Source organism: Malus sylvestris, chromosome 1, assembly GCF_916048215.2.
Source record: "Malus sylvestris chromosome 1, drMalSylv7.2, whole genome shotgun sequence".
NCBI classification, from domain to species: domain Eukaryota; kingdom Viridiplantae; phylum Streptophyta; class Magnoliopsida; order Rosales; family Rosaceae; genus Malus; species Malus sylvestris.
Genome location: NC_062260.1, coordinates 17,099,094 through 17,123,034, shown reverse-complemented (window position 1 = coordinate 17,123,034; position 23,941 = coordinate 17,099,094). Strand labels below are relative to the sequence as shown.

The window sequence follows — 23,941 nt, the reverse complement described above, 5'->3', positions numbered from 1 at the left end:
GCCAAAATGAGCATTTTGGGCCAACACTTAAAAAAGAAAACTTCTTCACACGGTCGTCTTCTTCGAAGATGCTGTTGCAGTTTGCACACACAGGCCTTCGTCCTTGAGTGTGAGGGGTCCCTACAAAATTTCAAGCAACGATTCAGGGTTGCCAAGGGGTCTTGGGACCTCCCAGGTCCCTCTATGGGTTGGCCACTGATTATTAGGTACAATACGTAATGTATATATTATTTGCAGGTACGTTTGAATTTGTAAAAATCATTTATTGGTACGTTTATATACAATTTTAGTACGTTTGAGTTGGTATATATTGTTGACATTAGTACATTATTTTTATTTTGGTACGTTTGATTTCGTTCCCTTTGTGTATTGGTATGTTTATGTTGTTATCAATCCTATTTTCTCTCAATGTTCTAAAACAAAATTCTATTTTGTTACGTTTGATTTTGTGGGATTTAAAAATTATTTTAAACTATTTTGAAAAGTAAAAAAATCTTAAATTGTACATAATCATTGCTAAATTGTAGCATTATTGTCAAAGTAAATTGAAACTAACCAACTTTTTTTTTTCTTTTTTTTTTTTTTTTTTTTGCAATTATCTCTAACGCAATAGAGTATAATCATAAGGCTAGATTATAGGAAATTTGTTTCAATATGATGGCATGTCATGTAATTTTGGTAAAGAAAATTATTATTCTGATACATATAGCATCAAAATTATGACAAAAAAAGTTTAATTGAATCACTAAAAAGGTATGGATGTTTAATCTAGAAAATTCAAAACTGACGCGCCTATATCAAAAGATCCGTGTTAAGGTAATTGGAATTGATAGGAATACGAACACTAACACAACTGATAGGAATTGATAGCGTTGTGGTATTCATAAAAGGGTAACAGCCCGTTTTATTATCAAAGCAAAGGCATTGATCAACATCCTTCAGTCACACACATGCACCCACCACCAAAGAGTGGAAGGCTGACCATGAAGAAGAATCAGAACCCATTCCCTCTTTTTTCCAACACTCACATCATGATTCACGGCCTCCATTTTTATTCTTATATCACTATAAATTATATCCATATAACCCTAATATATTCAAAACACAAAAGCATAGTGTTTGACGCTTGAATTTAATAATATTTTTTATCACCTCTCACCATTTTCTCGCTCTGTGTCTCTAACTGTGACGGCCATTAGCATGGTGGCTCTTTGCCTCAAACCCTTCTTCAGTGGGCTTCCTGGAGAAAGTTAGGTGGACCCCAGGATCATGCTGAGTGAGAGAACCGTTGTACACAATCGAGTTGTTGATTCCTTGAACATTGCTGTTCGTGAAAGTACTAGTAGGCTTTGATGCTGCAGCTTTCCAAGCTCTGTGACTTTTATCCTTGCTTTTGTGCTTGCCTTCCTCGCCGCCACTGTCGCTGCTGCTGCTGTGGCTGCCCTGATCAGATTGAGTCCCCATTAAGGTTTTTCCATTTTCTGTCTTATGAAGGTAATGAGAATGCTCCTCACTTCCATGTTTCTTTGGGGATTTTATGAGTTCCATGAAAGCTCCTCTATTTTCCCCTGCAATGGTGATAACCCTCATACCAGCTGCCTCATGATCGGAACTAGGTGGCGACTTCTTCCGAGATATGAGTCTCTCTTTTGTTTCTCCTTCATGCTTTGCGTTGTGGGAGTTGCTGATAGGCTTTGGGGACTCGTGAAAGTCCGCACCTTTTGAGTTTCCGGAGGTGAAGCTGCCAAACCATGAATTGGGTTTTTGTTGATCAATGGTTTTCTGTTGGACCAGCACTGTCTTCTGCTCTGCCTCAATGGGAAACTTGGGTTGGTCAGTTTGATTATCTGAAGTGTTTGGCCTTAGCTGAGATGGTGGAAGAGTGAGAGGAGAGGGCGGTGGGGCGGTTGGTTTGAGTTTTGGTGACTGAGGTGGGGTTTGAGTCACGGCGGGCCTGATGGTTTTGGGAGATTGGTGGTTGTAATTATTAGCCTCCCTAGCAGTGGATGAAATGCTGGTGGGTTTTGGTGGAGAATAAGTTTGTGGTGGCAGTGGTTTAGATGATGAAGGAGAAATTGCAGCGGCTGAGATGACGGGTTTTGGCGGAGAGGTGGTGGTAGTTTGTGGTTTGTAGGCTGGAGAATGTGACACTGAATCAGTAGTAGAAGAAGTAGTGGCCTTGGTTCTACTGGGAGAAGGTGCCCCTGAATATGATGGGGCTGCAGAAACTCTGGATGCAGGAGATGATGGTACGGAAGAAGATGCAGCGTTCTTAACTGGTGATGATGGAACTGATGCAGTAGTCACAGGAGGAGGAGGTGATTTTGTGGCTGCAGGTGGTGGTGGTGGAGCAGTGGTGACAGGTGGTGGTGCCACCGTGGCAGGACGAGGTGGTGGTGCCACTGTGGCAAGACGAGGTGGTGCTGCCACCGTGGCAGGACGAGGTGGTGGTGCCACTGCAGCAGGAGGAGGCGGTGGTGGTGCCACCACGGAAGGAGGAGGTGTTGGTGGTGTCACTGCAGCAGGAGGAGACGGTGGTGGTGCCACCGCGGGAGGAGGAGGTGGTGATGGCAGAGCAGTGGTGGTGAGCGGTGGAGGTGGTGGGGGAGTAGGCTCAGGAGGAGAAACAATTGGCCTCATTGTAGGTATAACCATTAGGGCGGGGGCAGGAGCAGGGGCGGGGGTTGGGGCTGGGGCTGGGGCTGGTCGGACAATGGAGCCTAGCCGGAACCATGGACGAGAAGGCTGGGATGCCATAGGTGATGACAAGGAAAATCAATTGGAGGGAGTTGTATTTGTAATTGTAGTTCTAGTTTAGTAATATATAACACAAAGAAAATTGAACTTAGAACAAAGGAAGAAACATAGGAATTGGAAACGATGAGACATAGGTTCATAGGTGTGTTGCTATTTATAGTTTGGACAAGTTTTAAGTACAAGAAACTTTAGGGTTTGACACAAAATGTTAGGGGAGAAGTCTGAAATAAAAAAAGAAGGAAGTCGTGAGAAACATGCTGAGAGAAGAAAGAAAAGCATCAGATGCAGAAAAGCACTTGAAGTTGAGCTATTTGGGGGAGGGACAAAGTACCAAAAATTAAATTTGACGATGCAAGATTGGTATCAAATGGTGTAAATTAGAAGAGTGATATTTTTTTGTGTGGATGACCTCCTTCTTTGTTATTGGGGGATTCTTTGAACTAAAGGCAATATCTGCAACAATGTTAGTAGACAATTTTAATAGAGAAACTATTGATACACTACTTGATAACAATATTAATAGACAGCTAATTGGAAACATAAATTACCCCATCAATTTCTATTATGTTCTTCTCTTCTTGGGATACATGTCTTCAGTGCTTGAGTCTCTTTCAGTCCAACCGTTTTATTTTTTAATTATTTGTTTGTCTAAGGTCACATACATTTTCATTTTTAATTTGGAATACAAAGAGGAATGCTAGTTATTTTTTTCTTTTGTCTTTTTTTTTTTCCCGACCTTCCCCATTTTTCTATCTAGAGACGCATAGGGGATTAAAACTAGTTTTAGTTCATCAAATTCAGGTTTTCTCATTGGAGATGTTCTAACATGCAATATTGTTCAATAAAGTGCTATAATTGCATTCCTCAAACACCTTGTGCATTTCTCTAGGAGAATGCAAATAACAATATTACGTGGAGTTCAAGCGCTCTTCTGTTTAAATATTAGCAATGCTCATGAAAAACTCTTATTTTCACTTTTAAAAAAACTATCACACACTCCTGTTAAAGAATAAAAAAGTGAATCTAATTTTGAACATGATTATATCATTTTCTAAATAAAATAAAAGTAGCTTCTTAATCTGTATAACATCAATAGAATCTAATATATTTATCATGTTGATCTGTATCCTAAATTTATTATCAGATACGTATTCTGACAATTTAAATCTGGCCTTCTAATGTCAACCTTAATTGTCATTTTCATAGACGTAGCTTGTCGAATTTACAAATTGGCGGCTCACTTTGTTGCTTATACTGTAAAATTGGCTGGCTAGCAATTGAAGTAGCATATGATGCGGTTCTTCTGAGTTTACTATGTTAGCTAACAGTATAAAGAAACACTAGGTGCTAGTTGTTGGGATTCTTCCACATTCTTAACGATCACAAAACAAACTAAAACATTACTACTATTCTCACCTCTCACTGTAATTCGATTCTTCAAATCGTCTGAGGATTTAATGTCCCATGCACTAATTAACCTACGTCTGCGGCTTGCTCTTGACCTTGCTTGTGATGCTATTGTTAGCTGCTTTTACTTTCACTTTTCATCTATCTTCAGGTCCATCAGATTCTTCAACTCATCAAGGGGCCTTCATCACTGTATGGATGACCGCTTTGGTTAATTTCCTTGAGCGGAAAGTATGAGGCATCTTATTTTCTTGTTTAGAGTCATTTTTGTTACCTACAAATCATAGTTTAACACGTGTGTTGAACTTTTAGTTTCGTATCTTTATTTAGTCATTTTTACACACATGTTAGACTGTTATTTGGATATAAACGAAATTGACTCATTAACTGTAAGGACCTCCACAATTTTCTTTTTTAACTATAGACTATGGAGCATGGGGGAAGATGAAGGAAGGCAGCAATCTTGTTGTTCCAAAAGCAAAAATCAACGAGTGACTGATTCTCGAGAGTAATGCTAGGGAAACTAAATTTTGGAAACTAAAGGACATGGATGTTAATGATTGGTTTATTACTTAAGCGTTGATAGACATACTCATTTTTATTTGTGACACATTATTTAGTTTGTAATTTCAGTCTTTAAATTTAGTCTCCCTAGTATTACTCGATTCCCAATATCGAAAAAGTAGGGAGCAACAAATAAAGGTTGAGATGTGGCCCTAAGAATATCTGCCTTTTCCTTCCTTTTTCTTTTAACTGGTACTTTGGAAGACAATTCTATCAAGCTCCATTGTCTAATTAGATGAGGAAAACACTTAGTGAGACAGTCACAATGCAATGCACCATGCTCTTCATATGAGACAGTCACAATGCAATGCACCCTGCCCTTCATAGAAATGGAATATAAGACCTACAAATTCGAACTGATACTGTGGCTAAAGTTTGATCAATTAATAAGAGTATTTTAAGCCAATATTCGTTAGGAACTTCTCAGATACTGCATTGTTTTGGAAATTCGAAATATGACATCATATCCTTGCCTTGGATCTGAGGGAAAGCACAAACTTCATGTGCATGCTAGGAATACCTTGTACGTTATACCCCAATACCTTTAGCCTACTCATTTATGTATCCGGTAAACCTACTTGAAGAAACGCCGAAGTTCAGATGTCATATTTCAATAGGGGTGTGCTATCCACACACCCCTTTTTACTTCTCACACACCCTTGTTAATTTCTATCCGTTAGATCTTTTTCATTTCATCCGATTCGATGGCCGAAAATTAGAAGGGTGTGTGAGAAGTAAAAAGGGGTGTGTGGATATCACACCCCTTTCCATATCTCTAGCTATTTGTTGCTCTTACATTGCAAGATTATAAACTCTCGTTCATAAACATTCATAGCCTAGTTATTGAAGGTAGAAAAAAAGATGTAAATATGCTCATAATTGAAATCTATATATCAAGCAATAAGAGTAAAACTGATTACCAATGTGCTACTACGGAATCAGTTTGGACTCGATTGATAGCAGATTCAGAACAAGAAGCGTGTCCGGTGGAAATGAAGTGAACTATGAACATCAATGCAGAAAATTACATTGGTTCCGGAATTTCTTTGGATACTAGGAAGAAACAAGAACGTAAACAATTGCATGACAAAGACCAACTTTAAGTCTTTAAGCCATTCCCAATGCTGCAGATATTAAAGGAAACACACTGCACGTTCATTTGATCGTTGATGATTTCAAATGAGGGTTGAACATAAATAAATCGAAAAGAAGAATAATGTTGTTACGGTAGTCAGCCAATGCTCTCCAACATAAATCGTTACTAGGCAAAGGAAATATATCTTAGTATGTATTTTCTGGCACTGTACAGCATAGAATTAAATTCTCTTTAACATATACAAATATTTAACTGGAATGGACAAAGCATCCGATGCTTAAAAGTAATTCTTAGCGCTTAATGAAGATAATTTTGGGTACAAGGCTATCAAAATTAGCAGAGGAAAAAAGGGAAAGAACATAGGTTTGAAATTGCAGATGGTAGCTAAACTAATATCCTCACCCTTTGGAATGTCTGCAATTCAAGGCCATTTAGTGAACTCGAACACCTTCAGAACTATCTCCCATCCAGTAGGTATTTGCCACACGAAAAGAAGAACGTTTATCACATTCAGCGCAATGTGCAGGTTTCTGGCTGTCTCACTTCCCTTTTGCATTGCAGGCGTAAGAGCTGCCGCTGCTGCCCATAGCACCGTGATAGCTGCTCAGAATAAGAAAAATCAACTCAATTCAATTAAGGCTTCACTAGCATCTATTTTATGTTATTTTGTTTTAATTTCAAACTGAAATCCAAACTTTACCTGCCCCGGCAAACAAATGGGGACCTGGAAATAGCTTTCCTGTCCTCAACCATGTGTTAAGTCCTCCACCAACTGACTCAAAAACCCCGAAAGCTAACAATATTGATCCTGCATTGTAATGTTTATCCCGGTAAGATCCTTTCACCAACTCCTTCCTTTCCTGATAAGGAAACACTGATACATCAGAAACTTTAAAAGGTCGTACCCAGTGCACAAGGCTCCCGCTTTACGCAGGGTCTGGGAGAGGCTTTACACAAAAATGAATGCCACACACATAATAGTTGAAGTTAATTTAAAATTATATATTAAGTATTATACTCAGTTTTCTTCAACTTTGATCTCATTTGTTGACTGGTTGATTCTTTTAGGGTAAAACAATCACTTAGAGCTTATCCTATATGTTCTTGTCTCTAGCTGGTTCATTGCTTAGATTTAGGTTAAACCGCCCTAATTTGATACTTTCAAATCTAAAATTGAAGCCCTATGGGTGCATTTTGTACACTAAATTATCAAACTATGACACTAAATGGGAGCAAAGTTCAAGAAAAATGAGCGGAAGTGAGATTTTCTCAAAGTGTCCCAATTATAAAAAAGATAAGACGTCCTACACAAAGAACTTATGCCTGACCTAAACAAGTATAACAATAGTGTATCTTTTCCAATCCACAAGAAGGAGGCCAATTTCATTCATGGAATACTTAAAGGAAGCATACATTGCATTCAGCACATATTTTGGGTTAGAAGACAACCTCAGTAAGCTGCTGAATTTTGAGTGCAAAAGGGGATGGGGGAGCTTCCACTGGAGTCCCCTCAGGTGTGACAGGGGTAGGCTTCACCTGCTTCTTGAGCTCATTAATTTCTTCCTGGATTGTCCTCACTCTCCTCCACTGCCAACCCAAGTAACCTGCCCACAATGTGTACACAAACAGCCCTCCCATCACAATTGGGTGTATCAGAGCAAATGTCCTTCCCTCTAATATCCCAAACTCCCCACCTGCAGCAAGTGCATCCTAATCCACACACATAAAATCAGAAGAAAAAAGAATAGTAAATTGGAAAAAATCATTCCAACAACTATAAGTTTTATACAAAAGCACGGCAAGAGTTCACTATGTTATACAAAAGCGGCAAGAGTTCACTATGGCAAAAAGCTCTTTCATCTATCCACGTGACATGCTCTAATTGATTCTTAGTTGGAAATATTTTGGTGTACATCTAAAGTTATCTAGTATTAGGTTTGAAGCGTTTTTCTTTTAAATACAATGTTATCATCCACTTACATGTGAAACAGTGGAAAAGAAAAACCCAAAATCTATACCTTATATATGATCAAACATTGGTAAAGTAATGATTCTTGATATGAATGCTGCAGAAAATAGAGAGTGAGATTAATGAAATTAATTGCTAAATTGTACTTGCCTTGGTGTCCAGCAAAAATGGCAATGTGAGAGCTGTGAGAGGGAGAGAAGTTGGCTTAAGGCGGTCGATGGTGGTTATGAGGACTTTAGTTGAGTCCTTGCCATTGCTGGGTTTTGTTGGGATTGATGAACTTCGTTGGATTTTTGAGAGACAATGAGTGGGCTTTTGGGGAAGCGTTGGGAGTCTGAGGAGGCTGAGTGTGGCTGCCATGCTTCTTCTCTGATTACTGGGCAGAGTGAGGACACCAGGGTTCTAAAGTGTCTTGTGGGGTGGGAAGATAAGGAAGTGAGATTGCAAGATGGGGATTGTGTCCATTTGGTTTGCTGTGCTTTGCTGATTGTGTAGAATGGGGCCCTCTTTCACTTTTACAGAAGGAACGAGTATGATCGATCCACGGCCTACGGAAGAAAAATTTAACTGGGATGTGTTCTTGGCATTATTAACTCCCAAGTTCCTATTTTGTTTACTTTTTACTTGTATGGTTATAATCGACTCTCATCTTCATCTTCTTGGTTACAAATTTTGAGCTATGACTAGTTGGTCTAGCAGCATTTGGTCTTAACTGTTAGAAAAAGTTTCAAGTTCGACTAGCATTACAACATATGTTTGTTGTGAGTAACTTGAGGTTTGGAACAGTAACAGTATTGTAATTATATTTCAATTTGATAACATCGACAACTGTTTTTTCATAAAATCATACTTATATATTCATAGGTCGCAAAATATGTGAGAGGGACAGAATCAAGAACCCAATGAAATTGAACAAGGCTATATTGGGCCACCTTGATGGGTTGAAAAGCCTAGGGACCGAGCAGTGTGAGGCTTGAAAATGCAGGACCAACCCTTCTTACTTTCCAACTCTAGGTCTGCAATGACGAACAAAAATTCTTCACCAGAAAGAAAAACAAAATGAAAATCCAAGATTATACTAACTGAGAATGTTAGAAATACACTACTACAATATTAGCTTTAGGTGACGGATGATGGTGGCGGATATTAGAAAAATCATGTAGGATAAATTATATCCGACACATCATTTAATTAGTAGCGGATATTAGAAAAATCTTGTCGGTTATATCCGACATAAATTCCTGGCAGATATCAAAAAAATCTTGTGGTTATAACCGACAGTATTTTTTAATCTTTTTTTTAAATATTTTTTACTGATTTTGGCGGTTTTTAAGTTAATGGTGACCGTTATAACCGATAGAAATTAACTATTTTATTATTTTACTTTTTGGTGATTATTATTTTAGTATTCTGGCAGTTATAACCAACAGAAATGAAAATTTTATTATTTTAAAATTTTATATTGATTAAAAACAAATAAATAAACACATATTTTAAATATTTTTTTTTTCACTCCTGACCCTAAAGTCTAATGAACCCAATTCCCACGAGCCATAAATTTTCTGAGAGAATAATAACAACATACTACAATCTGAAGCTCTATCATTTTTGTAATAAGGATTACGCTCCCTCACTGGCAAGCAACAAGATACAAAGAAATTCAAACAATTTTTTTCAATGCGTCACAAAGCACATTGTCTGGCACATAAACACACATGAACATCTGGTGTACTCTATCATGTTCTGATTTTATTATTTAAAAATGTTATATTGATTATAAATAAATAAATAAACACATGTTTTAAATATATTTTTTTTCACACATGGCCCTGTCGGATATAACCGATACGAACAAAGCAAAATTTTGGACGGCCTCCAGAATAATCTTTGAATGTTTTTTTTTTTTTGCGATTTTTTACACATGCTATCTCGGAGTATGTACAAACATATTTGACGGTTTGATCGTTGAAACTAGTTTCGTAGAATGCATATCCTATCAAATTGATAGATTTAACATACACCTAAGAGTTTATGTCATACTTTCATTAAGTATAAAATAAGATTTATCCACTAGTGTAAATATTTTAAATTAAAGATCGAATTCATTCATTGCATTCTTATAGGATCAAGGAGTGTAGCTACAAAAAATCATCAAAATCGGAGCTAAAATAACCGTTAAATAGTGATTTTTCGTTTATAACCATCGAAAACTTTTATTCCGTTAACTAATTTTTGAATGTTTGTTTTTTGCGATTTTTTACGTATGCGATCTTGGAGCGTGTACAAACATGTTTGACGGTTTGATCGTTGAAAAACGTTTCGTAGAATGCGTATCGCATCAAAACAGTAGATTAAACCAACAATTAGAGTTAATGTTATACTTTCCCATCAAGTATAAAATAAAATTTTGTGGTATCCACTAGTGTAAATATTTTATATTGAAGATCGAATTCCTTCATTGCATTCTTATAGGGTCGAGGAGTGTAGTAAAAAAATCATCAAAACCAGAGCTAAAATAACCGTTAAATTGTGATTTTTCGTTTATAACGGTCGAAAAATTTTGTTATGTTACCTAATCTCTGAATGTTGTTCTTTTTGCGATTTTTTACGTATGCCATCTTGTAGTATCTACAAACAAGTTTGACGGTTAGATCATTGAAACTAGTTTTGTATAATGCATATCTCCATTAAATTTGCTTAAATTTTGAAGTGTGAAAAGTAATTTGTGCTAAATTTTTATTTATGTTTTTTAAGTATTGATTAGACAATATTTAGTTTGTATGATGACATTTTGATTGTACAATTATCTTTTTGTTTCTTTACTGCATATTTTACATGGGTTATTATCTATTAAACCAAACAATTATTTATTTTCGACAAAAAAATTAATATTTATTTATTTTTTAAAAACTTATTCTATTTAAATACATATTATTTATTTATTTATTAAACCAAATTATTATTATTTTATTTTTTAAAATTGTAACAAAAAATTTCGGGGGGGGGGGGGGGGATTTAAAATTTTGGGAGGGAATTTTGGGGGAATTTTTCAGCCATTTTTTTTCTGTCGGTTTATATTTTAAAAAAATGTTTATATGGGTTTTAACCAGCAGTAATGAAAAATTTTCAACATAATACCACTCCATCTCTTCCTTGTGCCGGTGCCTTCTTCATTTCCCCTTCCTTCCCCATTTTCTCCTCTCCGCATTTCCTTCTCTTCTCTTCTCTCCTCATTTCCTTCTCACTTCCTCTTTCCTCCTTTCTTCCCCATTTTCTCCCCTCCCCTCCTTCTGATGGGTTCAACACTTTTAACCCAACATGAGTTCAAGCACAGTTGTCACACCGCCAAATTCAATTGGGAGGCTGAAGCTCTTGCGCTACCTCGATTTATCCTCTTTTTGTCTGATTTTATTTTCTCGGCAACCAAACAAGCATGTGAATGTCTGATATACCAAAGTCAGGTCTGTGTGAAATTAAAGGTATGATACTTTGTATTATAGGTATGATAGTTTGAAATTTCAGGTTGAAAATTTCTGGTCGAATCTAAGTGATTCATTATTTGGAAAGCAAACCTAGGGAATAAAACACTGAAATCAAATTCTAATTAGTTTATTTCCTCAGCTGCTTTCTTCCTGGTCTAATTCTTGCTGTTTTGAAATAGTTCTAGCAATCTGATCTTCTTCATCCCCTCATTGTTTTCATTGTTAATTGAAAAAATGATCCTATATTTGGCAGACGAAGGCCTGGTTCCAAACCAAGGTGCCCCGAAGAGCTTGACAATGTATCCGGTGAAATTACGGAAGAGGTTAAAATAGGGAATGGTGAGCATAAATCTTATTCTCCACCGTCTGCTGAAGTAAAAGATGCTTCATTCAACAAGGATCAAGTTCCGTCTTCTTTGTTAGTGCCACCATATGGAATTATCACAATGGTGTGCTCTTTCCCCATCCCCTCTCTCACACAATTTCTATACTAAGTCTTTTTTTTTTCTTTTTTTTTTTATCACTTTGACTCCTTTCTTATGCTATCTCTCCCTCTGACAACCTAAAAATCCCAAACACCCTCGAGAGAATGGTGCTACTTACGTCGCTAGTGAACCACCCAGTAATGGGGAAGACAAGGAAAATATTAATTATTCACCTGGAGTTGATTCAAATCATACTGTCAGCAATGTAGGAGAAAGCTCTACTGGATCAGCTTTCGACTCAAGATTTAGTTTCTTAGGTACTCTCCATGCTTTTGAAGATAGTGATGATAATGATACACGATCTATTATTTCATCAGCACTGCAGTTCTTTCCCTAGCTATCTCATGGGATAGGATCTCCATACTCACCATGGCTCAGGGGGCTAAAATATGAGGAGAAAGGTTTATGCCTGATCCAGCTTCTTTACACCTGTGCTAGCCATGTCGCATCAGGTAGCATTGAGAATACAAATATGGAAAATGTAGTGAATGCAGGGGATATGGAAAATGCAGAAAGTGCAGTGTGTTGATGCACAAAATCAGCGAGGACTTTGGTACAACAGAAAGTGTTAAGTTTGTGACCTTCGCTAGATTGATCCGGTCACTAGTGTAGATAAGTAAGTAAATGGATAGGGACAGGGAAGCAAACACAAGGTGTACGTGGTTCACCTAGATTGGCTACGTCCACGGAGTAGAGGAGTTCTCATTAATTGTGAAGGGTTTACACAAGTACATAGGTTCAAGCTCTCGTTTAGTGAGTACTAGTGAATGATTTAGTACAAATGACATTAGGAAATATTGTGAGAGAATGATCTCTATTTATAGAAGAGAGTTTCTAGTTTCATTCTAACATTGACACATGTCGTGTTGTGATTGGCTTCTGATGTTGACACATGTCGCGCTATGATTGGCTTCTGATGTCGACACGTGTCGCGCTGTGATTGGCCTCCTAGTTGTAGGGAAACTCTTCTGGGTCCCTGACGGTGTAACGTTGACTGGTGCTCAGTAGTTTCAGGATTGGTCAAGTATGGTACAAACAATGCTCCTCTAAGTTCCCGAGTGAGGGAAGCTCCTCGGTTGGGGACTTGCAAGATCCAAGCCATTGAGTAATCACAAAACTTCTAAGTACCGAAGTGTGGCATCATTTTCACTTGCCTTATCTGTCTCAAACATAGATGTGGCATCTTCTTTAGAAGTACTTTTCCTCCATCCAGGGGTGGTATCTTTAACCAATGAAAATGCACAAGGTAATGTATGAATTTCACTTGAAGCTTACTTGTAGTTTCGGGCTTGGTCAAGTGTGATACAAAACCTTATAGTAGGAGTCCCCCAAGTCGCCGAGTTAGGAGATTTGCCGAAATAGGTAATAGACAAGGTAAGCAATCAGATTTCCAAGCAAGCAACCTGGATCGGAGGTTCGACTTCGGCTTCCGGTTGATTGTTCTCCTGCTCCTTGTGTCGTAAACAGCAACAAGGATAAGGAGAAGCAAATGGAGCAGAGATGATATGAGACATTTTTGCTTTTGAAGAAGTAACTTTCCTCAAGCTTATTCTTGAACTGGGCTGGAGGGTTTTCTGGTTTCCTCCAGAGTATAAGGCTGACTCAAGAATTTGAGAGTCAAAACAAGTCCATCAAATCAAGAGTGCGTTCAACCTTGATGATATGGGATACTTTTGCTGTTGACGAAGTAATAGATGAATCGGCATGTGTTCTGTTACGCTTGTCTCCACATGCTTCCTTGTATCCTTCTCACTTGCCCTATCTGTTCCTCAAGCAGATGTGGTATCTTTTCTGGAAGCATAAGATGTTGAAGATGAGTACTCGAGAGCAATGCCAGGTAAGTAATCAGGCAATGGGTTCCAGGCAGTAAATTCTTGACTGGAAGCTTGATTCTAAGTGCTGATTGATTGCTCTTTTTCTCCTTGTCTTGCAAGTAAGAACAATGGCAAAGGAAAAGATAGGGAAAAAACATGATATGGGATACTCTTGCTTTTGACCCTGATGATATGAGATACTCTTGCTCTGGTGTGACTGGTTTGCATAGGTATTATTGGGGGGGGGGAAGAAAGTTGAGTATTTCGAGAGGCTTCGTTGGGAGTGCCCTCTCAAATATGAAGAAGGGTTGAGCATTTTTGCAGGTCTGCCTGTCCGTGGAGGATGGAGGTTGACATATATAGGAGTCTCCCTAACAACAAGTAGTAATGCTATTCCTTTACCCTTCTTGGTCGTGACAATGTAGTGGGAGCTGCAAGTTTCACGTGTTTTAACTTTGTCAGAACACTTTGAAAAAGTGGTATGTGGTATCTGGAATGCTGATGTTGCGTGTGAAGATTGCAGACAAGCTTTATCCAAGGAAATCTAGCTCTCGCAGTTCGGAGAGTGATGCCTCTTCGGTTTTAGAACAAGCAATCATGTCGGGGATTTGACTCTTGAGATTCGGAGAGCGGTGCCTCTTCGATTTTTGAGAAAGCAATCCTGTTGGGAGTCTGGCTCTTGAGATTCGGAGGGCAGTGCCTCTTCGATTTTTTAGTAAGTAATAATGTTATTCATTTACCCTTCTTGGCCATAGCAATGTAGTGGGAGCTGCAAGCTTCACATGTTTTAACTTTGTCAGAGCGCTTTGAAAAAGTGGTCTGTGGTATCTGGAAAGCTGATATTGCGTCTGAAGATTGCAAACAAGCTTTATCCAAGGAAATCTGGCTCTCGAAGTTCGGAGAACGGTGCCTCTTCAGTTTTCGAACAAGAAATCCTGTCGGGAATCTGGCTCTCGAGATTCAGAGAACGGTGCCTTTTCAATTTTTAAGAAAGCAATCCTATTGGGAGTCTGACTCTTGAGATTCGGAGAGCAGTGTCTCTTCGATTTTTGAGAAAGTAATCCTGTTGGGAGTCTGGCTCTCGAGATTCGGAGAGTGGTTCCTCTTCAATTTTTGAGCAAGCAATCTTGTTGGAAGTGTTTTCTCGAATGTGAATAAAGGTTGGACATTTTTGTCAGTCTGCCTTGCCACGGAGCACGAAGGTTGACACACATTGGGACTTTCTAGTTATCAAGCAGTGGTGCTGTTCTTTTACCCTTGTGGGTAATAGTAGGGTAGCTGGACCTTTAAAATTTATGTGTCTAAACTTTGTCGATGATCTTTGGCAAAGTTATCTGTGGTACCCGAAGAGCTGATGTTGCGTGTGGAAAGTGGTGCCTCTTCGATTTTTAGACCAACGGCTTTGTTGCCCTTTCTTTTATCAGGGCACCAATTGTGTGTAAGGAGTACATTCAGAGAGTTATTGCTTGTAGGAATTTTCCCCTTACTTCAGAGATTTATTGCACTTCATTTCTCCTTCATCATTTCTGAGAATGTCTGGCCCATCCGACCGTCGTTTTGACTTGAACTTTGGTGAAAAGGCAGTCATGCCTTCTCAAGACAACATATGGCGTCCATTGTTCTTATCCCCTACTGGTCCTTTTACCGTTGGGGACTCTGTGATGAAGAATGATATGACCGCTGCGGTGGTGGCCAGGAACTTTTAAACTCCCAAAGATAACAGACTACTTTCGAAACGGTCTGATGAGTTAGCTGTTAAGGATTCTCTGGCTCTCAGTGTTCAGTGTGCATGTTATGTGTCTAATATGGCTCAACACCTATTTTCTCGAACCCGCCAAGTAGAATCTTTGGCAGCTGAAGTGATAAGTCTCAAACAAGATATCAGAGGGCTCAAGCATGAGAATAAACAGTTGCACAGGCTCGCACATGACTATGCTACAAACATGAAGAGGAAGCTCGAACAGCTGTAGAAATTTGATGGTCAGATTTTACTTGATCATCAGAGGTTTATGGGTTTGTTCCAAAGGCATTTATTACCTTCGTCTTCTGGGGCTGTACCGCGTAATGAAGCTCCAAATGATCAACCTTCGGTGCCTCCTCCTTCTGGGGTTCTGCCTAGTACTGAGGCTCCGAATAATCACCCTCTGGTGCCACCTCTTTTTGGGGCTCTGCCGACTGCTGAAACTTCTCCTGAGCAACCCTTGTGAAGACTCCCTTTTGTTTGTTTATTTTGATTCATGTATATGTACATATTTGTAACTTATCGGAGATATCAATAAACAGGCTTTGTTTCATTTCAACATATTGTGTTAAATACACCAAGGCCTTCTTCACTAAGTTCTTTGAATTTTTCCTTTTGTTGAAACTTATATGTTGAAGCTTTGTGAGTGAAGCATGTAGGTTGAGGTAGTGCTCCCTTAATTTCCCGAGTGAGAAAAACTTCTCGTTTGGAGACTTGAAAAATCCAAGTCACTGAGTGGTCGTGAGACTTCCGAGTATCAAGGTGCAGCAGCATATGGTAGGAGTCCCCAAAGTCTCCGGTCGAGGGAGTTGACGAATGAGGCATTTCCCTTCTAAGTGGTAGCCCAAAACTCCTTCTTCATATATATTTGTTATGAAAGTTGTTATGCCCAAAGAAGATGAGGCCTAGGCAATTTTTTTTTTTTCGAAATTTTTTTTTTAATTTTTTTTTTTCAAATTTTCGAATTTTTTAATTTCCAAATTTTTGAATTTTCAAATTTCCGAATTTTTTAATTTTCGAATTTCCAAAAAAACATAATATATATATATATATATTAAAAGCTTTGTAGGTGAAGCTTTGGTGTTGAAGCTTTGTAGGTGAAGCTTTGTTGGGCACCATGAATTGATTTTGCTTCACACTATCTTGATCAAGATAGTGTGAAACTTTTGTAGGTGAAGCTTTTGTGTTGAAGCTTTATAGGTGAAGCTTTTGCGGGTGAAGCTTTTGTGGGTGAATCTTTTGTGGGTGAAGCTTTTGTAGATGAAGCTTTTATGGGTCAAGCTTTTGTAGGTGAAGCTTTTGTGGGTCAAGCTTTTGTGGGTGAAACTTTTGTAGGTGAAGCTTTTGTGGGTGAAGTTTTTGTAGGTCAAGCTTTTGTGGGTCAAGCTTTTGCGGGTGAAGCTTTTTCAGGTGAAGCTTTTGTGGGTGAAGCTTTTGTAGGTCAAGCTTTTGTAGGTCAAGCTTTTGTGGGTCAAGTTTTTGTGGGTCAAGCTTTTGTGTTGAAGCTTTTGTGGGTGAAACTTTTGAAAATGTGGGAGAGACAACATATACAAATTTTTCTTCCACACTGTTGAGCAAGAGATTGTGATGCAAGCCACACCTTGTAGTAGTCGAAGGTTTGGATGAACCATATAAATTGAATTTGCTTCGAAGGTTTGAGAATTGTAGTTGCCCTCCATTGATGAAGCTTTTGTTGGCACAATAAATTGGTTTTGCTTCACATTGTCTTGATCAAGAGTGTGTGAAGCTTTTGAGAATTGTGGTTAAACTTCTTTGATGAAGCTTTTGTTGGCACCATAAATTGGTTTTGCTTTACACTGTCTTGATCAAGAGTGTGTGAAGCTTTTGAGAATTGTGGTTGCCCTCCATTGATAAAGCTCTTGTTGGCACCATAAATTGGTTTTGATTCACACTGTCTTGATCAAAAGTGTGTGAAGCTTTTAAGAATTGTGGTTGAACTCCTTTGATAAAGCTTTTGTTGGCACCATAAATTGGTTTTGCTTCACACTGTCTTAATCAAGAGTGTGTGAAACTTTTGAGAATTATGGTTGCCCTCCATTGATGAAGCTCTTATTGTTGGCACCATAAATTGGTTTTGCTTCATACTGTCTTGATCAAGAGTGTGTGAAGCTTTTGAGAATTGTGGTTGCCCTCTATTGATGAAGCTCTTATTAGCACCATAAATTGGTTTTGCTTCACACTGTCTTGATCAAAAGTGTGCAAAGCTTTTAAAAATTGTGGTTGAACTCCTTTGATGAAGCTCTTGTTGGCACCATAAATTGTTTTGCTTCACACTGTCTTGATCAAGAGTGTGTGAAGCTTTTGAGAATTGTGGTTGCCCTCCATTGATGAAGCTCTTGTTGGCACCATAAATTGGTTTTGCTTCACACTGTCTTGATAAAGAGTGTGTGAAGCTTTTGAGAATTGTGTTTGAACTCCTTTGATGAAACTCTTCTTAGCACCATAAATTGGTTTTGCTTCACACTGTATTGATCAAGAGTGTGTGAAGCTTTTGAGAATTGTGGTTGCCCTCCATTGATGAAGCTCTTGTTGGTACCATAAATTGGTTTTGCTTCACACTGTCTTGATCAAGAGTGTGTGAAGCTTTTGAGAATTGTGGTTAAACTCCTTTGATGAAGCTCTTGTTGGCACCATAAATTGGTTTTGCTTCACAATGTCTTGATTAAGAATGTGTGAAGCTTTCTACGACTTGTAGTGTTTACATTGTTATAGAGGGGAAATGTTTGAAGCAGATGCAAGAGGGCTGAATAGCTTGATCTTCGTATGCCATGCACTGAAGTTGTTGTTGGCTTGCAATAAGACTTTGTTGGTGACTATAACTCTTATTGGGCATAAGTGCTCCTCTAGTTGAGTTGTCAAGCTTGAGGGTTTTTGATTATTTGTGAATGCTAGGAGTTCACATGTACAAGTTGTACCACTCGTCTTCTGGTAGGTAGAATGAATGGTGAGTTGCTTTCATCACTTGGTTGGTGGTACGAAGGTAAGTTCCTTATTCCCCTGGTTGGTGGCATGAATGGCAAGTTGCCAAATGATATTAGAGTACGGGTTGTACATTTCATCACCTGGTTGGTGGCATGAAGATGAGTTCCTTCTTCACCTGGTTGGTGGCATGAGTGGCAAGTTGCCAAATGATATTAGAGTATAGGTTGTACATTTCATCACCTGGTTAATGGCATGAATGGCAAGTTTCCAAATGATATTAGAGTACGAGTTGTACATTTCATCACCTGGTTGGTGGCATGAAGGAGAGTACGGGTTGTACATTTCATCACCTGGTTGGTCGCATGAAGATGAGTTCCTTTTTCACCTGGTTGGTGGCATGAGTGGCAAGTTGCCAAATGATATTAGAGTACGAGTTGTACATTTCATCACCTGGTTGGTGGCATGAAGGAGAGTACGGGTTGTACATTTCATCACCTGGTTGGTGGCATGAAGATAAGTTCATTCTTCACATTTCATCACCTGGTTGGTGAGAATAAGGGCAAGGTGTCTAGGCACATTGTAACAAGTGTCGAATGACACAAAATATGTTGAACCCTTTCAAAGCACAGTTGGCTTATGTATGAATGTGTTGGAATGTATGATTGAACGAATATACTGTAAAGCTGTTCGTTTATTTGTATAGTCTTGTTGACATATACTTAGACTTTGTTTCATGTTGGAAGCATTCATGTTGAAGCTTTGAACCCGAGTGTTTCATTGCTAGGAATGTAAGAGGATTAAGATCGAGTTGTCTAAATAACCTCTTTATTGAATTCATGCCAAATAGTCTTCGTTACATAGGATGCCGAACGACTGAAGCTTAACACTTGTACAATGTGAGTTTACTTGTAATAGTACTTCAAGTGATCAGCGTTCCATGGATGGCTAAAGGTCTTGCAATCAGAGCTTCTAAGCTTGTAGGAGCCAGGGCAACTGATGCCAACAACTTCAAACGGTCCATCCCAGTTTGGACTAAGTGTTCCTTCACTCGGGACTCTGTCGTAGAGTAATCTTTTCTTCAATACCCAGTCCCTCACTTTGAAAGAACAAAGCTTGACCCTTAAGTCATAGTAGTTGGAGATGCGTTGCTTATAGGTGACATTCCTCAAGTGAGCTTGGTTTCTGTGTTCCTCGACTAGATCTAAGTTGAGGGTAAGTTGTTTGTCATTTTCACTTTGCACGTAGTTCTGGACTCGGAACGTTACTTGCTTAAGCTCAACTGGGACAACTGCCTCTGTACCAAAGACAAGTGAGAATGCGGTTTCTCCTATTGATGTCCGATACGAAATGCAGTATGACCAAAGAACTTGGGGTACAAATTCTGGCCAACAACCTTTAGCCTTGTCCAAGCTGGTTTTCGAAGTTCGCTTGATTATTTTGTTGATGGCTTCAACTTGTCCATTAGACTGGGGATGAGCTGGGGAGGCAAAACATAAGTTGATGTTGAACTTAGAGCAGAACATCCTGAACTTATTGTCGTCGAACTGTCGCCCGTTGTCAGTGACTATCACATTGGGAATGCTGAATCTGCAAAGGATGTTCTTCCATACGAAGTCTTCTATTTTTGCCTCCGTAATGGTTGCCAAGGGTTCTACTTCGGCCCATTTTGTGAAGTAGTCAACTGCAACGATTGCATAGCAGACATTGCCCTTCCCTGCAGGCATTGGGCCGATCAAATCAAGTCCCCATTGGGCGAAGGGCCAATGGCTAATCATGGGAGTGAGCGGCTCAGGAGGGGAGTGAGGAATAGTTGCATAGCGTTGACACTTATCACATAAGCGGGATATTCTGATGGCATCTTGGTGGAGTGTTGGCCAGTAATATCTTTAGCGAAAAGCCTTGTGTGCCAATGATCGAGATCCAACATGATCTCTGCAGACTCCTTCATGTATTTCCTGAAGGACAGTTTCCGCCTCTGCGGGCGTAAAGCATCTTAGGTATGATAGGTTAAAACCTCGTTTGTAGAGTTGGTCATTAATGATCAAGTAACGGGTAGCCTTGTATCGAATCTGCTTAGCTTGGACTTTGTCATTTGGAAGGGTGCCATGAGTAAAGAATCTATAAATCGGGGTAATCCAATTATCATCCTGTTGTAAGTTGCACACTTCCGCAGCCATGGTGCTTGGTGCTGCCAACAATTCGACTTGAATTTTTCTCCCAATCTTGTCTTCCACCGCTGAGGCGAGGCGAGCCAAAGCATCTGTATGACTGTTTGCCGCTCGAGGACTTCGGGTGATCTGGTAGTGGAAGTGCTGGAGCAACAATTGTGTTTGTGCCAGATGTGCTGCCATAGAGCTATCTTTAGCATCAAAGTTGTTGGTGACCTGATTAACCACCAATTGGGAGTCACTGAAGATATCAATTCATTTAACCCCAAGGTGTTTGGCCAAACGTAAACCTGCTAGGAGGGCTTCATATTCGGCCTCATTGTTCGACTCCTTGAATTTGAAATGAATAGCATATTCCATCACCATTTTGTCAGGGGTCGTAAGGATTAGTCCTGCTCCACAACCCTGTTGGTTGGACAAGCCATCAACATATAGACTCCATGATGGGGCTGTTGGTTCTATTTTTTGAGCTTCTGAGGGTAATGAAACCACTTCTTTAGGCGTACAAACAATGTCAACAGGATATATGAAGTCGGCGATGAAGTCTGCCACTGTTTTGCCCTTCTCGGCTGGCTTCGGTTGGTAAAAGATGTCAAACTCACCCAATGCTATCGCCCATTTGATCATTCGCCCGGAAGTGTCAGGACTTTGGAGTATCTATCGAATAGGATGATTGGTAAGAACGATGATGGAGTGTGCTTGGAAGTAAGGCGAAGTTTTCGAGCAGACATGACCAATGCTAGAGCCAATTTCTCAATGTTGGAGTATCGTGTCTCTGCATCTTGTAAGGCCTTGCTAACGTAGTAAACAGGCCGTTCGACATTACCATCATTTCGAATGAGAACGGAACTTAGTACTGAAGTCGATACCGACAGATAGATAATGAGAGTGTCACCAACCTCAGGTTTGAAGAGCAGAGGGGCTTTACTCATGTAGTCTTTGAGGTTCTTGAATGCCTCAGCACATTCATCAGTCCATGTAATGTACTTCTTACTTCCCTTAAATGCTTTGAAGAAAGGAGCACATCTGTCTGTGGCCTTAGAGATGAACCTAGTTAAGGCTGTCACCTTGCCAGTAAGGCTCTTGATGTCTTTTGAAGTTACCGGTTCCTTCATGTCGATGATTGCTTTGATCTTCTCGGGATTAGCCTCAATGCCTTGTTAGCTTATCATGAAACCTAAGAATTTGTCAGAGCCTACGTCGAATGCACATTTGTAGAGGTTCAACCTCATTTGATACCTCTTCAGAATGGTGAAAGTTTCAGATAGGTTAGTGATGTGTTAGTCAGCATGTTTGCTCTTGACTAGCATATCATCAACGTAAACTTCCATGCTCTTCCCAATCCGTTCGGCGAATATTGAATTGACCAGTCTCTGATAAGTCGATCCTACATTCTTTAGGCCGAAAGGCATGACTTTATAGCAATTTAGTCCTCTGTCAGTACTGAAGGTTGTGTGTTCTTGGTCCGGAGGGTTCATGAGGATTTGGTTGTATCCTGAGTAAGCATCCATAAAGCTTAGAAGTTCATACCCTGCCGTAGAGTCTATAAGTCTGTCTATGAGAAGAAGAGGAAAACTATCCTTCAGGCATCCTTTGTTTAGGTCGGTGTAATCGACACACATTCTCAACAAGACCTTTTGGAACAGGAGACTTTCCTTGGTCGGATTCTTCTTAACAAAGACAACATTTGATATCCACGTTGGATAATTGACTTCGCGGACGAAGCCTATGCCTTTGAGTTTTTCAACGTCTGCCTTCATTGCCTCGTACTGTTCAGCATCATAAGATCTTTGCTTCTGTCTCACTGGCTTGGTCTTGGGGTCAATACTTAAGCGATGACTGATGATATCGGGAGAGATGTCTGGCATATCCTCGTATGACCAGGCGAAGACCTCAGTGTTATCTTACAAAAAAGAGATCAATGTCAACCGAATGGGTGGTGACAAAGTGGTGCCAATCTTCACCATGCGATCCGGATAATCTTTTGAGATAGAGATCTTCTCCAACTCTTCAGCAGGTTGTGCTTGCTGGATGAAAGAGTCATCTCGAGGATCGTCGGGTTGACTGTTGCCACCGTGAAGATCCAAGTGGGCTTCGTCTGGGCTGGTCTTTATGACTTGGTCATGTATAGAATGGGTTTCCTTGAGCACAAGTAGGTGTTGTTGCTTGACCGAAGTGTTGTAACATGATCGTGCACTAAGTTGATCTCCTCTGATGTAACCATTGCCATAGGGGGTTGGAAATTTCATCAACAACATATGTGTGGATACCATGGCCTTGAGATCATTGATGCATGTGCGTCCGAAGATGACATTGTATGTCGTTGGGTAATCAACCACCAAGAAGTTAGTGGTAATGGTAGCTGTGTAAGGGTATGTACCAATGGTGAAAGGTAAGTGTATGCTCCCCAAAGGTTGCACGATATCACCAGAGAAGTTTATCTGAGGAGAAATCGAGCGATCGAGCAAGTGTTCAGCTTCATTAAGTGCCCTGAAAGCTTCAGCAAACATGATATTGACCAAAGCCCCCGTGTCTAACAGGATTCGTCGTACTTCAAAGTTGGCTATGTGAGCTTCCACGATCAGTGGGTCGTTGTGAGGGTAGATGATACCTCTTTCTTCCTCAGGGTAGAAACATATTGGATCCCAGTTAGGCTTTTGATGCTTACCTCCCCTGATGTCTTCCATGTGAAACACTTGGTGGCTAGACCTTAAAGCTCGTTCACTATTTTTCATGGCCTTGTTGGAAGATTTAGATATGGTTATGCCACCACTTATGGAATATATCACATTCACATGTCGTTGGTTATAGTTACCCCTTGGAGAGTGAAGGAGGAATTGATCAATTTTTCCTTCACGTGCCAAAGCTTCAATATGATCACGAAGGGTGATACACTTCTCGCCATCATGGCCGTTATGCTCGTGGTAACAGCAAAACGTGCCCGTGTTCTTCGTGGGCTTGTAATCCAGGTGCCTTGGCTTTGGCTTCGGTATCAGGTGTGATATGTTGGGGTAAATGGCCACGCATATGGCGTTCAAAGGTGTGAATGCCTCATACCTTGGGGTAAGGGCTGTCCTGACACGTGCTTGACCTACTGTGTTGACTGCCTGAGGTCGAGGATTATCATGGCGATACCCTTGGTTATCGCGGTAGTGTCCCTTACTCCTTTACTAAAATGAGACTGGTGAGGATGAAAATCTTTCCTTTTACCCTGAGATTGATATGTCTGTTGATTTGGCAAAGTATTAAGTAAGGCAGGGGGAGGCACCGCTACCGTTTGGAAGGTCGAGGTATTCTCATTTGGTTGGATCTGGCTTCTACTCCCTACTTGCTGATAAGGGGTGGATGTGGGGGGGTTTCCCTTGATATGTCCTTGCCTCGGCGGATGCATGTTTGTAAGTCTGTGCCATCACCTCAGAGTAAGTCTTCCAAGTGTTGGCATTGATCATGTACTTGAAAAAACAATCACGTAGGCCTGTCGTGAAGGCTTTGAGGGCGGTCTTGTCATCTGCCTC

The 23,941-nt window shown here is 39.8% G+C and overlaps 2 protein-coding genes across 3 annotated transcripts; both read right to left on the bottom strand.

Annotated features, from left to right (window-relative positions):
• Positions 1–880: 880 nt before the first annotated feature.
• On the bottom strand, positions 881–2,932 carry LOC126603668 (vegetative cell wall protein gp1-like). 2 transcript variants are annotated; one of them, XM_050270693.1, is made up of 2 exons: positions 2,445–2,932; positions 881–2,390 (listed from the first exon to the last, which is right to left on the bottom strand). In XM_050270693.1, the coding sequence occupies exons 1-2, from the start codon at positions 2,755–2,757 to the stop codon at positions 1,180–1,182; spliced, it is 1,524 nt and encodes a 507-aa protein (XP_050126650.1). In that variant the 5' UTR covers positions 2,758–2,932; the 3' UTR covers positions 881–1,179. The 2 variants fall into 2 exon arrangements, with proteins under 2 accessions (XP_050126650.1, XP_050126591.1); XM_050270634.1 differs by having other exon boundaries at positions 881–2,931.
• Positions 2,933–5,986: 3,054 nt separating this feature from the next.
• LOC126603865 (uncharacterized) lies at positions 5,987–8,223 on the bottom strand. The gene is made up of 4 exons (XM_050270905.1): positions 7,944–8,223; positions 7,274–7,534; positions 6,525–6,684; positions 5,987–6,424 (listed from the first exon to the last, which is right to left on the bottom strand). Exons 1-4 carry the CDS (start codon positions 8,151–8,153, stop codon positions 6,246–6,248), a joined length of 810 nt encoding a protein of 269 aa, XP_050126862.1. The 5' UTR covers positions 8,154–8,223; the 3' UTR covers positions 5,987–6,245.
• Positions 8,224–23,941: the final 15,718 nt, after the last annotated feature.